Genomic DNA, 17,816 nt, shown 5'->3' with positions numbered 1-17,816 from the left:
GAATAGCTAGTGTATGATAGTTATGGTTTTATAAACTTTAGAAGGTATAAACTTAAGATCCGGTTTCAAACGGAACGTTTAAATTATACATTTGAACTTATTTGGCTTTTATTTCTTCGAAGGGGTATCTCCATCAGTAAATAAACTACCATTTTCACAATACTCAGCAAAGTTGTGACTTACACCTCTAGTTATGTCATTAAACCTTGGAAAATATCCGTTGTTTTGAAATGAGAATCCATTTGTTTTTAAATGCTTAAATAATAACATAACGATGCAATTTGCATTATTAACTATACAAATCCGTTTATGTAGGTACCAATACGAACAGTATATTTATATTGTTCCAAAGCATTCACTAAAGCCTATAACACTAAAAATCAAAACTTTTCACAGTTTACATTTTAATGAACAAAACACAATCAAATTGCACTTTTTGTAGCCTACTGGCTAATGTGGGGTAGCCTAATTGCAGTAATTATTGAAAACAAGAGCAAACAAAAGTCAAACATAATTACTAGGCAGCCGACAACAAACTTGGTAAATGTGTTGAAGCTACCACTCTCCATGGGAACTCTGGTAGACAATGCGCTTTGTCTGCTATGTAACTACCAGAGACTGGGTCTCAGACATGTAAATATTTTTAACGTAGTTTCAAACATTTTTTTAATAGGCGTTGCATGGCCTTAAAAAGTTGCCTTATACATTGTGTTTACAATTTTTCTTTGATGACAAAATGTTGTTAGTCAACACTGAAACTGTTGAAAACATTTAGACAGAACTAGCATTCTTTCAGTTGTTGTGAACATTGGTTAATATTAGTTGTAAACCCTGGAGTAATCAAGGCATGAAAACAAAAATAACAAGAATAAAGTTTAATTTAGGCTATACATGAAAATTTAACCAAGTTAAACATAGAAACACCAATAATTGGAATTTCAATAACAGCATATGACTATAAATACAAAATATTTGTATTAAGCCTTTTGATCAAGGACAATTACAAAAATGTTATTAATTAATAAGCACTTGAAACTTGTATCAATATTAAACTGGAGACCTTAACATTGTTCAATACAGTATGTTTTGTCCAAACACGGTTATCTTTGAATATTAATGGTTACAAGTAGATAAGATTGTGACAATCCTAGACCAAAAAAGTGCGAATTCAGAAAATCAATGTAAAATCTCTGTTTTTTAACACAAATCATGTTATGATTCGTGTTCGTGTTAATTTGAATCATAACATGATTTGTGTTAAAAAACAGACATTTTACATTGATTTTCTGAATTCGTACTTTTTGGTCTAGGATTGTCACAATCTTATCTACTATTACATTATTATTACAATAATTGTTTTTACAATGTCAATGGCAAAAACAATTGAAAACAAATTCAAATTAATAAAAAAGTAATTTTTATAAGAAAATTAACAGTATTTCTTAAATTTTTGCACTCAAATTGATAGAGTGGATCATTGCATGTATTTTCCCAATGATAAATAAAATGTCTTATGTTTTCGATCCAAGCACAAACATTTCAGTGTTTCTCTATATTGACAAAAAATTAAATTATTACAAGTTGTTGAATTTAGGGGAGAAACTCAAACATTGCATCGATTACAACACAGATTCATGTTATTCAACTGTCGCTGGAAAAGCAGTTCAAGAATCAAGATATACAGGAAATGTTTAAATCATTCTAGACTGCAGTGAAAATACTGCTTGTCTGTCTCAACTACTGTTTTATTAATACAACTCCACTTCTTCCTTGAATGTTGGGCATGTGGCTTTCACTCCGCACATGTGATTTAGATTGTCTTGTAAAAAACTATTACATCCGACATAGGAGAAAGAGATTACTATGTCTCAGCTATGTTAAGTCTGATCTAAAAATATCCGCAAAGAATAAGGAAGTGTACCCTATTGACAAATAGTTCAAACAACTTAGCTTTCAAACCTTTTAGAATTACACAGTTTATATTTTTTATTTTATTTTTTAAATGATTTTTACAGCAATGGCATTAGGAGTTCCATTAAGACATGAATATTTTTATTCAGCATTTAACATCCAATCAAATAACATAAAGTTCATAAAGATCAAATTGATAAATAGAGGATGAATCTAAATTTTTATATGTAGGCCTACAGGCCAAGCAAAATTAGGAGTAGGCCTACACTGTTAGCTTTGCCTTATTTTGCCTGGAAAACTAAAAACTGTAATTTGTTCTTACTATTGAACAGTAGTCAACAAAGACCTAGATACATGACCAAACAGTTCTGGTAAACATACCGATCATAAAGCCACATAAATGTGTGTAAAGTCTTATCAAGCGTCTGTCGTTCTGTCTGTTGTAAGTGAGCTTAAATGTTTACTTAGTCTTGTTTGTTGTTGTATATCACCCAAGTATAACTGTCCAATCCCTAACCTAACATCAACATTGTGTCAAGCTTATTTATTATCACTAGGTAATTTCAAACAATGTAGATTTCAAAATATTGTTTAACAGTTCAGTTATGATGTCTTTGACTTCAAACTTTTTTTTACTTTAGGTAATTTTATTTAACTTGAATCCATCCAACTATGCAAAGTCTTCTAAACGCAAGGCAATGGCCTCTAAATCTTTTCCTAATAATAGGGATAATCCTCTTATCCAAGTCATTAGCAAATATTTTAAAACAAGCATTTTTCAAGGTGTATTTCCATTTATCTATTATAAAAACGAGGTGGTGTCTGTTTTTCTGTCGGGCTGTCACAACTAACATACTTGACCAATATACCTAGCATTTTCTACAAAAACTGTATGTATGTCTAGAAGTGTTGTAGGCCTATTTATTTGAATTTCCTGAGATTATTAGTATTATTAGTCTGTTCACCTGTGTAATGAACTGTATTTTCTATATTAAAATAGTTTAAATTCAATTTTACAACCTACTTTTTCATTAAATATCCAGACATATTATAAATACACACAATTCAGGGAACCAGAAAAAAACAGCTAATAAATTAATCATCCACGATTACAAAAATGAATTTAAGAAATACAAAAGAGAAAGTATCACAGATTCAAGGATACAACCGCAAACCTTAGGATTAGTAACTGATAGTATAGAAATGTGTTATAAATAACAAAATAACAGGATGAGTGTCGGATAAAAACACAATCCTGTGACATTCAGTGGAACAAATCAGAGAAAGTCCAGCATCACGTGTGTCATTGTTGGATACAATCACATTCAGTGATACAATAAGAGGCTTCTACACTCACTTGTTCCCCTTTCTTCTGATCATCTAACAATAGGAGAAGTACCTACGCTCAATCCAATAGCAATAAAATGAAATGAAATTTGGTTATTCAATTATTTCTTGTAGTTTCCTACCTTGTTTTCCACTTACTATCTTATGTTTATGTTTACTATCTTGTAAATAAACAGTAAAACGACATTTTCTACAAGATGTCTCGATCTATTAACTTGGATGTTTTTTTATTATTTTTTATTATGCTTCAAGGTTGGTTTTTCCAATAGCCCTATTTAGAAGTGATGATTATATTCAACTCAAAAATCCTAAAAAAATATTCTAAACCTTGTTTGTAACCAACAACCATGATTCTAATTAGAATTCCATTTTCAAACTCTAACTTTTAAAGCGCTGTGTATTTTTATGTAGATTTTTTAGATATTTTGATGCTTTTATCTTGTGTTGAATTTACAATTTAATTATTTTTGTATAGTCTATCTAAGTACAGTATGAACAGTGATATTTTAAGGACTCAGTAAGTAATTTGATAAACAGTAAATGAATGCAGAATTTATTTCAAGGGGCTTGAGGCTGACATGAGAAATAAAAGGCGAGCAAAGCAAAAGAAATCTCAATAGGCTACCACAAAATACCACATGAGAACTATTTCAATCATACAATATTTTTCAATCGTACACATATGAATTAGCCTGTGAGTAGGTATAGTAAATGCCAGTAGGTAAAAACAATGAGCCAACAATAAGTCATGCTGGGATGAGGTAATGCTGAGTCAGAGGGAGTGGGGATCGATCAATATGAATGAGAATCTTAACTGGTTGTCAACGAAGCAGGTCTGGGTCAATGTCAACAACAAAGCAGCAAGAATCACCTGGCAGATGGCCAAGAAGGTTAAATGTCTGGAAGAGGTAGGAAACAGTAAAGTGTAATACTGAGGAGGTTTAGAACTGGACCCAGTTGTCATTGATCTTTGGGATATATTAATACAGCTTTAGGGGTACAATATTAGGGGTTACAATTAGAGGTTCAATGTATATATTGTACAAAATAATGAATAAAGAAGTTTGAATTGAATTGAATATTGTTACAGCCTAAAGCATCAGTTGATTTGAGGCTGTAACAAAACTACAAAGGAACTTCAATCGTCCTTCATTTAACTACAGCTTAAAAATGCATCTATGTGGGCATTGTGAATTACCGTCAAAACTAAATTGTTATATGGTAGACTGTAAAGGTTTAACTATAAGGACACATGGTGTAAAGTTGCTCTTGAGCCATCAATCGATTTAGATACCCACAACAAAATAATACATTTGATTTTATCTTCAATAACTTTTGAACTAAAAAATTAAAAACTTACTGCCTTAACGTGAATTATAATGAATGAAGACTAGAAAATAGTTAATAGGTTGGAGGTTGTTAATGTTACCAGTTTAGTTTAGTTTTTTAATTAAAAATATGAAATATACACATTTTAGCGATGAAAGGGTGAATTTGAAAATTAGGTTTTACTTGTTAGGTATTATAGTTTAATAACATTGGAATGCATTTATTTATCCTAAGGCAAATTTCCATCATTTAAGGAACAAATTATTATTATCAACTGAGATGGTGATACCACCAGGTGTGTATTTTAACCCAAATATGAATAATGAATATTAGGGATGAGTGTAGAATGGTGTGTGATGCCTTGTTATTTATTAAAAGTCCAGTGATCAAGGACAGCTAAGTCTGAACCACTTTAATATTTTTACATTTTACTTTGTTTCATACAGCATGGAAAGTTATTTTGGTCCAACTCTATAAACTGGATAGGTAATCAATTAACCCAGCGAGTACACCAAGCGTGTACCTACTAAGGTAGGTATTAGACTACACTCAACACACACCTGCTATTACTGAAGATTACTCAACACGCGAGTGTGTGTGCGTGTGAGAGTTGCGTCGGCTGGTCACTAGCATCACTTTCCCTGGTGACATCATTCTGTGGCAGGCCACCGACTCATGATTCATACAACACTTATGTTTGCCAACAAGTGGCTTGATATTCATTCAAGGGTTTGAAGTGACATACATTTGTGGACTATGAGAACATTCCTCTACGTAGTCTTTCCAGAGTTTTGTTGAATTATTTCTGATTATATTTACGAAGATTTTGATAGGTGATTTGTTTGATTCGTCAGCCTTTAACTTTTTGACTCACTAATTGTAAAACCGCCTTTACACCAAAGTTTACAAAAATCCAAAGAACGATAGTTTTTTTCATAAACTCTTTTTCAGTGTTTACAACCGAAATTTTGTTTTCTGATAAATGTTTAGGCTACATCACTTTTTTAAAGCCAAGTTCACACCAAAACTGCTAAAACCAATGATTCTGTATCACGACCGTGATAGTTGTCGTGACAATAATTTAATCAGGAATGAACTAAATTAACCCTTAGAGTGCCAGGCGAGAAATAAAAGTAACGCTCAAAAAATGCCGATGATTTTTCCCGAAGGTCGCGATAAAAATGCCGAGTGCGATCTGGCGATTTTTAGGTTAAAATTTCGTAAAAATCGAATTTTCGATATTTCGACCAGCGAAAATCGATGTATTGCATCTAGTAACTTTCGACTCAATGTTAATATATGGGTTAAAAGAATCCGAGTATCCATTTGGTTGTTATGACAACTGTTCGACCATTACGAAACGTCCGGTCAGCCGGACGTTGGCACTTTTGGCTCATTCTAAAAACGTCCGGTTGGCCGGACGTCGGCACTTTTGGCTCGTTTTAAAAACGTCCGGTTCCCCGGACGTTGGCACTCAAAGGGTTAAGTAAGACTTCATTTAAACATACCTATCTTTTGTAAGATGTAAAAAACAATAACAATATTTGTTTACATCTGATCATAATAATCTCCTAAATAAAACACATGTTTTATTTGCAGTCTTTATGAAACAGATCCCTTATGAAGAAATTTAACTGCTTATTGTTTTTCCAAAGTGAAAGAAAGCCCAATTCCAAACATCGTGCAATATGACTAATGACTACCTAACACAAATAACGTATCAGGGAGTGGTTAGTCATAACTCACCTGACACGTGCCTTATCAATGAGAGAAGCAAATTACTTGGTACGGTATCTGCAATTTGTCAAGCAAGCAGACTTTACTGCCGTTTCATTCCACTGATTCTCACAATGCACGATTATGTCCTCTATATCGACCGGTATTTTTTGGTAATGACAGCAAAACAATAAACTAGTACGTTTTTGTATTAACAGGTCTATACAAATATTAAAAAATATAATAGTAGCCTAAGCATTGGTTTCAGAGCATAGAAGAAACCATTCGCAATTATTAAAAGGGTAGATTTAAAAACTACTCAGAAGTCACGTGTATTTTATTTAAGCAGATTTAATACAAACAAATTATATCTTAATTGGTTTTATTTGGAACTGATAAAAGATCATGTAAAACCAATTAATATATATATATATTACAGTTCTGAAGCTACAACTATGAAATTCAAATGATATCATTCAATTTCAGGCTAAATCCTTTAGTAGGCAACTACACTTTTATTGCAACAAGCAAACATTTACTTTCGGATAGGTACCTATTTAGACGTTCCATCTATAAGGGCTAGTTTTTGTCAATATCTTACCAAAAAAGACATTGTTTAAAGGGCCACTCAAAGAATGAGGTATCGACATTAATTTTCTCTCTATAAAATAAGTTGAAATTTCAGTTTTGTTTGATTAAAATCGGTGATACAACAGAAAGCAGTAATTGACAACAGAACATTCTGTATGAGACTCGATTCATCGAAGTTGACTTGTATTTAAAAACTGGCAACAACCTTTAACAAGGGAATAGTGTCTTGTTTTCTCCAAAATCAAAGTATCGTCTAAATAAATAAACAGCTTAGACTGCTGATTTATTATAACCTATAACTCAATATTAACCCTTTCATTTTAATCAATCAATTTTGTATGGTACACAAGAATATGTCAAAGTACTTAACCTTTATTTAAACACATTTACATAATTCCCAAACAAATTCACATATTTTCATAATGTGAAGGCAGGAAGAACTACAGGATGTGTAATTAGTTAGTTGAACTGAGCATCATCCTGGCTGACTGTTAATGTGAATCTAGATAAGGCCTGTGGTAAGGTCAGGTGGGGGGAGGGAGGTGTTCAGCATTAGTATGTATGCTGGGTCTCCATACCTTGGGAAGGGCTGCATGAACCTAACATTCCACAGTCTACATGCCAAATGTTCAACACGTTTAAAAACCTTTATTCTAGTGAATCCCTTCAGAGATTAATCGTGGTTGTAAAAAAATGAGCATGACAATTGATGAAATGATTGACTGTTTATTTTGGTTTTAACACATAGGCCTACATTTTTGCAAAGTCTAAATTTAAGAAAAAATAATTTTCTGTGGGTTTTTTAGAGAATGGTCTTAACACTGGTCTTATAACGTTTAAAATTAATAGATTTAGGTCTATAATTTAACTTGTTGTTTTGTCAATGCCACTATGTAATTAACAGTGAGCAAACTTGAGACCATGTGTTTTTTTTCCACATCACTGTGTGATTGCAGTTTTTATAAATTTTGAGTTGTCTTTATGGTCTCTCCCCATAAAAATAAAAGAATTATAAAGTTTGATCAAATAATTGTAAGAAGGTGTAGACCACATCTGTTTGTATAGACTCATAAAACAGACTGATACAACCATAGGAATTAGTATTTGTACATACAAATTGAGGATTATGAATTTGTTACAAACTATCAATAAAACAAAACATTCAGTTCAGCAAGTTATTATAGGGATACAGTTTCCTATCCAGTGAGTGGTGGTTGTCATAATATTGCCTAGGTGGGGTGAATACGAATATCTGTAGGCCTACTTGGTAGTTCGTTGATTAGGGTTGAAAGGATGTAATATTATTTGGGCATTCAATTCTACACGATAAGCTTCATGGTGTATATTTAAAGATAGGCCTAACTAAATGCAATTAAAAATAAATATACATAAAATGGGTCTTACCTTTATAGGTGTTAATTTGCTCAGGGCCGTACATGTTGAGGGAGCGGTAGGGATTGACAGAGACACATACTTCCCCAATGTAAGTATATATGTGCCCGGCATGAAACCTGGAACAAAGTTTTTTATTGATAGTTTTTTATGTTAACCATACTTAAGGTAGGAAGTTTAAATATGACACTTGACTTTAATGTTAAGTAGTCTTGATAATGTATGACAAACACAAAGAAATGTGTTGGTTTTTACATGATTTGAGGAAGTCATGTGTTACAAACCTACCTTTATTCGAATTTGTAAACCAGCAAGATCGGACTATGGCAACAGGGTTTTTATGGGGTAAAAATTAATTTTCTCATGTTTCACACAAAACATATAAAAATTTTCAATTTCTTTTAAAACCATTTTTTAGAGATTTTAAAAAAACATCTATTAAGTAGGTACCGTACATTAAAACATTGTGTACAGAGACAAATTTGAAAAATCTGAGAATTTAAGATTCCCAAATTTTTCTTGTGGATAATAAAATAAAACTAGTGATTTGTAGGGACACAAGTCCCTAAAAAGCTCAAATGTAAAACAAATTATTGTAACAGGCTCAGAATCAAATTTTTCTCTTTGCAATATCCCTGTACACCACATCTTTTGTGAAAATAAAACAGTCTCTTTGTTTGCTTTTGTTTATGTTTTTCAATAAATAATTTGAATCATCCTAGAGGTTTAACCCTAGTTATTATTTTATATTTTATACTCCTTTTGTAAAGGTTATCAAAATTAGTGCAAAGGAATCCCACTGACCAAACTTAGAACTAGATTTGTTTCTGATCAACATAACAATAGAAACTAACTATGTGGTGGTATTTCTTCAAAAGGTACGATAAACTTTACATATTCTATAAAAATAGGCCTTTTTAAACGTTCAGTGGGGGTTAATTGTTCAGGCCACACTGAAGTATTCATTTTCTTCTTTGTCCATATTTTTTAGCATTTAATTGTTAATACAATAACATTTTATTCTGTGGATAACGGATATAACAGGGAGGATTTTTTATATAAATTCAAATTTATTTAAAAAATTGAAATCTTACTACACATTGTAGTCTGCTGTAGAACAAAGAATAATATTACATTAAATTTTGCAAGTTTGTTTAAACCTAATTATGATAATTGTTATATAGGTGGTTTCTTATAATATTAATAGAAAATTTTATGGCTGTTAAAGATATTAGATATAGCACTTGATTTTCTAACTTGAATTTCTTCCAAAATTTCTCAACTTGTTGAGGAATTGTTCCTCTTGATCCAATGAGTAGTCCATATACTTCGAATTTTGATATTTTATATTTCTCTGAATAATATGGGATAGTTTTCTTATAAATATTAACTTTTTCTTCATGGACTTCCTGTGGCTGATTTTCATTTGTCTCAAGACGAACTGTTGGGTCTATAATGAGACCGAAATCTTTCTCCTTGTCTATAACAATGATGTCACTCCGCCTCACAGAGCCCTCTTCTTCTATAGCCGTGACCTCTTCATAGACCTCGTAACTTTTCTTTCTGAATTGATCAGCTATGATTTTTCTGATGGTATGGTGGCGGGTATTTCGTAGAAGACTACTAAATGGGCACTTTCCAAGGACGTGGGCAAGAGTTTCAAGAGTAAATTTCTCAGATACAGGACAATGCCTGCACTGGTTCCCGTCCCTGGATCTCCCATGAAGACTTCTAAGAGGAATAACGTCTCCGACAATTTTCAAGTATTGTTTGAACTCAGCTTCTGTGAGGCCACAACCTCTAGCCAAATTTTTATTGATCTTGTTACATTCTTTGAAAAGAACCACCCCATTCCCTTTGTATGGAAGTTTACACCAATTTTGATACTCTAAGTCTCGTAAGGTTTCTCGCAGTATCTTGGGTTTTGATTCGATAAATTCAATACTTAAATTCAATTTTTCCAGACAAAACCTAATTTCTTCGTCAAATTGACGTAGGGGTTTCCCGTTTGTTTTAATACGCGACATATGTTTATATGTTGGATTGATGATTCCCACATTGATTTACATAACCCAATCCCTTTGTTTTTAGTACTTGTATAAAACATAGAATTTGGCATATCATTTGGAAGATCTAAGATTTCCTTTGTTGTTGATATTATCACTTTATCAACATCGTCAAAGAATTTCATTGTAATTTTCTTAATTGGTGTGGTTTGAAAAGGATATATTAAAGATGGCCAAATATTATGATTCAATACATACATTTTTTGTTCAGACCTTAAAAAAGGAGAACATGTTAATTTTGTTTATCAATGAACTAATTGTTTTTTCAGAGTCAAATACTATGCTTTCAGAAAAATTTACTCCTAAGTATTTAATTTTTTCATTAAATGTTATAGATTTTATTTCTTTTGAACATATTTGGAAGTTTTCCTCTTGTAATCTACCTTTTTCAATGTTAATAATTTTAGTTTTTGATATATGTATAGTTAATCCAATTTCTCTGAAGAAGTCATAAATCGAATCGAATAATACAAGAGCACTTTCTCTATTCTTACCAATTAAAATGGTATCGTCAGCGAATCCTAGAATACTTAGAGAAGGCATGTCCTTGCATAGCTTATACCCTAGCTCCTCACTTACGGCATGTTGTGACATTTCAGAGAGGATATGGTCAATACATAGGTTATACAAAGTGGGTGACAATGGAGATCCCTGCATTACACCCCTCTGTATTTTGATGTCTTTTGTTTTCCCTCTATGAGTTTCAACTTTTGTAACATTGCCTATTTGGAGTTTAATTATTATTTCAATCAGTTTCCTAGGAATAGGCAGCTCCTGCAAGACTGAGGATAAGTGGTTATGGCCGATATTGTCGTACGCTTTCTCAATATCCAGAAACATAATACAACAGTCGGTTTTCTTTGATTTTGCTGATCTCAATACCTCATTTAGAATACTTGTATTAAGATGGGAACCAGGGGTATTAGAAAAACCTCCTTGAAACTGGTTAAATTTTATATATTCTTTTAGCCTTTTGTCCAATATTTTTTCTAATATCCTCCTTAAAACAGAACATATTGTGATTGGTCTCCAGTTATTAACCTCTTTTTTGTCTCCACCTTTATCAATTAAAATAGTTCGTGCTCTTTGAAATGATGAAGGTATCTATCTGGTTTGTAAGGTGTATTGTGTTATAAATTGAACAGAGGATCTTTGCTACTTTCTTAAGTTTTACAATTCTCATTAATATTTTTACAGTTAAAAAAAACCTTACCTATCACCGGCTGATTCTTTAGGCCTACTTTTTTGCTACCGGTTAGAGTTCCATTATTCAGTCATCGAAACCAATCACGAAATAAGCCTAACTTTTAATTAGCTTTGATTTGCATATTTTTGGTTAGTTTAAGAAACTTTTAAAGAAACGAAAACTAACTCAAGGTTATTCTGTTATAAAAGATACTCCCTTTACTATTTATATACATTATTATTAATTTTAATATAAAGCTCAAGAAATAATTTTCACTCATATTACACAAGGGGAAGATCTGCTTTGGATAGGCCCTACACCAGACTAACAACAGTACAGCAAAGTTTTGCTAGTATATCAGTAAAAATAGTAAATTGTTTTGCAAGTGAAATACTTGACATTCCTTGTACTCGGCTAAAACAAAAGTTGATGGTTTGGCTTGCTGACCACCCTTTTTACAGTTTAGATGAATTTTTTGCAGAATACAATTGTAGGGTAATGGTAAAATTGTTATCTAGTTCTTACTTAGTCCCTAGTCAACTGTTACCTAGTCTTTCAAACACTTGTTTAAGTACCTCACTTTTGTTTCATATATATAGTTCTGTGTTTTTCAAATGATTTTAGCTTTTATTTTCTTGTTGTCTTTGTTATATTTAAGTTTAGTGAAGATTCCATGTTATAGACCATGTTATACTATCTAGAATCTATGGCCCTTTTTTTGTTAACGAGGTCTATTCTAACATATGTTATTTAATGACCAATAAAGATTTATGATTTATGATTTATACTATTCATTCAAGGATTTATTAGGCCTATTTGAACCTTTTGTCCTTGGAGCAACGGACAGTACCGGTACCTGGTTAAAATCTCCTCCAAACAATGTTTTTTTCCGTCTATTATCATTTGTCATAGTAATTACTTGATGAAAAAATATATTTTGCCTGTACGAACCTATTTACATTGGTTCATATTATTACCCAAGAAAGATAAAGTATTTTTTGTTTTACAAGAAAATACCTAATTTGCATAAGAGTTTCATATTAGCCCTAAGGAAAATTTTAGAATGCATTCTCAAAAACTGCCTAATATTTTGTGGAACACTTGCTTGAAAACAATGTTTTTAATAATATTATGTTAAATGTACAAAATTTAAGAAAACAAACCTCACAAAGTATGGTGACAACTACTTATTTGTGCAACTCTCTCAAAGCAGGCAAATCTTTAAAAAGCTACATCTTCTAATCGTATGGATCCATTTAAGATTTTACATGGTATTTAAGATTTTTTACTGAAACAATGCAAATTAAGTTAGCCATTTTTTTATTGGATTCTAAAGGCTATGCTATTAGACTAAATACCAAGTCTCAAATGGGTTCAAGGGCGGTCCCAGGTTGGGCAGGGGTGTCGTGCCCCCCCCCCAAATATTTTTATATAGATTAACTATTATAGGCCTACCAGGGGAACCTTAATAATTTTTATTGCAAATCGTTCTACCAAATTCATTGCAGTATTTACACTTGTGACAAAAGAAAGAAGGAACTAAAAAACCTAAAACTCAGGATCGTTCGAGTCCGACTAATTTTTGTACTTTATGAAAAGTAGGGTAGATCGGCAGACAACGGGTGCTTTCAGCCATATATATACGGCAACGGCAGTGTCCGATGCTGGCATTTGACATTCGGCCGCATTTATTTATTCTAACGGCAAAATCAACAATTTACAATGTGGATTCAAGAAGCCTAAGTGGTACCTAACAACATGCATTTTAACAGAAAACTTAACTAACTTAAATCTATGGCAGGAGCAGAGCAACATCGGCAACAGGAAATATACCTAATCTTGAATAGGAAAGCAACAATTTAACAATGAAGTACAAAATAAATTATGAAAAAGCAATAGCAGAGGTAAGAATTTGGTCCGGCAATACAGTTATAAACAATCGATCAGCAAAAGCATGGTAGGCCTAAATGCCTTGGCCAATGATATGACAATGAAGTCGAAATGGAATATGAAAAAGCAATAACAATAGTAAATATTTGATCCAACAAAACAGTATTAAACAAACGATCAACATAGCTCAAACATATTAAAATTTACAGAAATCGAAAAAGATAGCAAATGACGAATAACAATGGGACACACTAGGTTTCGGTGACAGGACACCAGGATGCGGCCGCAGAACTCTTGATGGCTGCTAGGCTGTCATGAAAGAGGTACACTGAAGCCGAGACGTAGTTTAGCCGGATTGCATGAGCCATGGAATAGGGCTGTTCTGGAGGTTACTTCTTCCTGCATGCTCCAGCTCAAATAAATGCTGCTCCCTAGTCCTGATGGTGGGCACTCTGAAATTCATCTTCTCCAGGAGGTAAGGGCAAACTACCTTGCTGTTGAGGAGCTTGATGAATCCTCTTTGGACTGACTCTACTAGCTGGTCTGTAAGGCCGAGTTGGTATGGAGACCATACAACTGAAGCATACTCAAGCAGCGGACGGACAAGGGACTTTGTATAAGATGGTAGCTGCTACGGAATCCAGCCCATGATTTAACGTTTGAATAACCAGGCCAAGGGTGCGGCAGGCCCTGGCACATATGACACCAATGTGCTGTATAAACTCAAAGGAGGATTCAATCGTGACCCCAAGATCCTTCATGCGACTGCATCTCTCCAGCCGGTTCCCAACCAAGACATAAGACATAAGACAATTATTCATCATTTTTTACATATGAAATGCATAGATAGGTCAAAATGTTGGTAAATACATCTCGTATTCAGTCTTGAGTAAATAAATGCATAAATATATAAATAACAAGGAATTCAGTTAATACAGTCAATATAATACAAGAGTTAAAATTGAAATTGAGCTACGAGCAAATAAATACAAAAGTTACAAACCATGGCAAGAGATTAAAAATTTGACAGTAATAAATTAAAAAATCGTGCAACTTATATCTAAATCACAGTTACAACCTATTTCAAATATTTTTTATTAACTTATCAGACATGCTAAAAAAATCTTCGATACGGTAGAGTGGGTTGTTTACTAAAAATAAAAACAGCCTTTTCTTAAAATTCTTAAAGTCTAAATCTGTCACAGCCAGAGGTAATTTATTTAATAGCCTAATACCCATCACAACATGTCCAGATCTTGTTTTTTCCAACCGTACCTGAGGCAGATCAATCTTTTTGCAGTTTCTGGTACTAATACTGTGCACTTCATTTCTCATTTTGTATTTAAAGCTATTCTTAAAAGTAAACAATAATAATTGATAAATGTATAAGTTAATGGTGGTCAATATTTTTAATTCAATAAAAAGGGGTTTAAAACAGTGCTTCACTATCCTCTTTACACATTATTCTGATGATTTTTTTCTGAGATAGAAGTACCTCGTGGATTTTAGGAGAGCTACCATAATAAATTAAACCATATGAAGCAATTGACTGAAATAACGCAAAATAAGCAGATTTTACATAATCAAAAGGAACATAGTGCACTAATCTAGAGAACAAGAAAACAATTCTTGAAAGCCTATTTGTTAGTTGATCAATCTGCTGTGACCAGGTTAACTGTTTATCAATCAAAACACCCAAAAACTTAACATACCGGTAATCTTGTGAATCAAAAACATCAGGTACTTTTCTTAAGCTAAATATGACAGATTTTGTTTTTTCGTTGTTTAAGAGAAAAGAGTTTGCTGCAAACCAGTCTGAAATGTTACCAACTACATCTTTAACATGCAAACTTAATAAATCTATATCAGAACCATGCACAAGAAAGGTCGAGTCATCAGCATATAAATAGGTATCACAGAGAACATTATTAGGCAAATCATTTATCAATACTAAAAATAGAAACGGCCCAAGTATGGACCCTTGCGGGACTCCGCATACTACATAGTCGTATTCAATGACGTTTTAGCATTCTTCTTCTTAAAATTGTATGGCATTTTATATGTTATCATTCATTAGTGAGTACTACGACTATCCACAGTAATCCTAATAATTAGATCAATTCGTAGGCCTAAACTTATACCAAGGAAAAAATGTGGTTCGGATTCCACTATAAACTGTAGGTCCCTTAGTTGTCATTAGCTGTATGGGCTATTAATTAACAGCTGTGTCTAAGGAATATGTCGGCCTTAGTCACTAGAACAAGACTACAAGATCGCGCCACTCATCCTACACTCATCTCCATTCATACTTGGCTTAAAATACCTACTTTGTATGGTCGTTATTTCATCAAAAAGTATTAAGTAGCCTACTTATTAAAATAGGCTATATATTTTAACCTAGATGAATGAAAATATGAAATGGGGAGGCCTATCGTAACTAGGCCTATTGGTTAAAGAAAAGAAGTTGTACCCTATCAAAAGTCAAAGCTTGAAAGGTAAACTTAGTTAGGCCTAAATATTAACCCTCCAAGTGTCCATAGTTTAGGCCTTAATGTCCACCTATTTTTGGCGCATTTGCAAGGTTTTATTAAAACGGATCTGAGAAGCTTAAAACAATGTTAATTCTAATGTTCTATATACCATTTTGTTTGGAAAATCATGGGCTTCAATATTATATATAAAACATAAGGAACATTAAAAAAAAAAAAAATTTTAGGTAAAAAAAATATAACTTCGAAAAGTTTCAAAAAAAAAATAAGTTCGCGCTCAATGAAATTGTATAAATTATAGGCCTATAAATATTTGAAAATAGCCACTTTGTTCTAAATGTTATGAGGATTACAAATATATAATAATATAAGGAAGTATATTTGCAAATAAATAAGTTATGGGCAAAAAACTGATTTCAGTACATAGCGTTTAGCTAAGAATGCATAGCCTAACCATAGCTAGGAATCTGGCTGATAATTTACATCAATATCACTACCTACTTCTTCAGGATCATCAACCGGCACTTCAAAACCACTTAAATCTTCTTATAATGCACCACGTATATCACTACTTTTGATTTTTAACACTAAAACAATGATAAACGTAATAAAACACATCAGTCATCGGTCCGGGGGAACCTAGCTGTTTACAAATACACGCACGTCAGCTGTCTGCTACAATATTTTCGGAACTAAAATGAATAGCGCTTAGAGACAGACCTCTGGAGAAAGCTTAGAATATTACGGAAAGAACGATACCTAACTCGATCCAGTTCAATCCGATTCAGTCAGTCATAGAGCCTTCGCCGTAAACGATGTCTGCGTGTCGAAAAATCGACAAGTAACACTACACAAAGTGTGCTGCTTGTCGAATTTTCGTCAAGTAACACTGGGAGGGTTAAATTATCCAAGTTCAGCATTAGGAATTTGTAATTACAGTACAGTAATGTAATTCAATGATTAGCATACTATAGCATTTTTTTTTTTTTTTTTTTTACTTTCAATATTAAATAATTCAGGAGTTTATATTTAGACCTAAGTTTATATCATGACTTACAGATCTTTAACTTAGTGTTTTAACTCAATAGTTTATATTTACATCATAACTTAGGCCTAACTTATCTCTTTATAAATTAAAATTACCAGTATTTCTTCGTTAAGTTCCTTTTCTGAAAAGTAATGTTTATTTTAGTAAATAGGTTAGGGTAATCGGCTTGTTATGATTGCTTCTAAAGGAATGCATTACATCATTTTGCCACCTGCTATGATTCTCTTGTTAAAAGGGATACCGGTTTAAGAATTTGGGGCTTCTAGATAATTTAATAAGACAAAAAGATGCCTCTTACCTTTTCCGTAGATTGTCCATAAACTTTTCTAAGGTAATTTCGTCCAAAAGGACGAAATCCCTTATGCCTACTTCCTCCCTCACGACCATCTCCTCTCTGGCCAACTCTCAACTGAACTACTGTACTGACTACTGACTACACTAATGACTAACTCACTCTAAACAACAAAACAACTACTAGGCCTACACCGTCTGGGTCTGACAAACAAACTGAAACTGAACATGGAATTTTGGTCATGGAACGGAACAGTGAGAGTGAGAGTGAAAGACTAAGACTTAGACTGAACTGAAAGAACGAAACGATTGAATCAGTGTTGCCAAGTCAGAATTCCACGGAACGATTTCAAACATTCCCCGGAATTCCCCACAATTTCCCGGAAATACTTCATACTTCTTCCCTTCATCTTTGACCACTGAGCTATAATTCTAACTGGAGGTAGCACTGAATGTCAAAGATGCGTGTCGCCAGCCGCCATGTTTGCGTGGGGCGGTTGTTATAAGAAGCTATATGTTATTTGTTATTGCTATGACAAGAAAACCCACTGCTATACCAA

General features: G+C 32.9%; 1 protein-coding gene across 1 annotated transcript in view; it reads right to left on the bottom strand.

Moving 5' to 3' along the window:
• Positions 1-17,408, bottom strand: part of LOC129002268 (unconventional myosin ID) — a 45,166-nt gene extending 27,758 nt beyond the window's left edge. The window contains exons 1-2 of the mRNA XM_054429946.1: positions 17,264-17,408; positions 8,299-8,405 (exon numbers count right to left, since the gene is read on the bottom strand). Of these exons, the coding sequence (XP_054285921.1) occupies positions 8,299-8,405; positions 17,264-17,352 (196 nt within the window). The 5' untranslated portion in view covers positions 17,353-17,408. The remainder of the gene's footprint in view (positions 1-8,298; positions 8,406-17,263) is intronic.
• Positions 17,409-17,816: the final 408 nt, after the last annotated feature.

This window comes from Macrosteles quadrilineatus, unplaced genomic scaffold, assembly GCF_028750875.1.
Source record: "Macrosteles quadrilineatus isolate MER2022 unplaced genomic scaffold, UCM_ALF_1.0 Scaffold_9__3_contigs__length_116548681, whole genome shotgun sequence".
Classification (NCBI taxonomy): domain Eukaryota; kingdom Metazoa; phylum Arthropoda; class Insecta; order Hemiptera; family Cicadellidae; genus Macrosteles; species Macrosteles quadrilineatus.
Note: the sequence above shows the minus strand (reverse complement) of the source record. Positions and strands in the feature narration are given on the sequence as shown.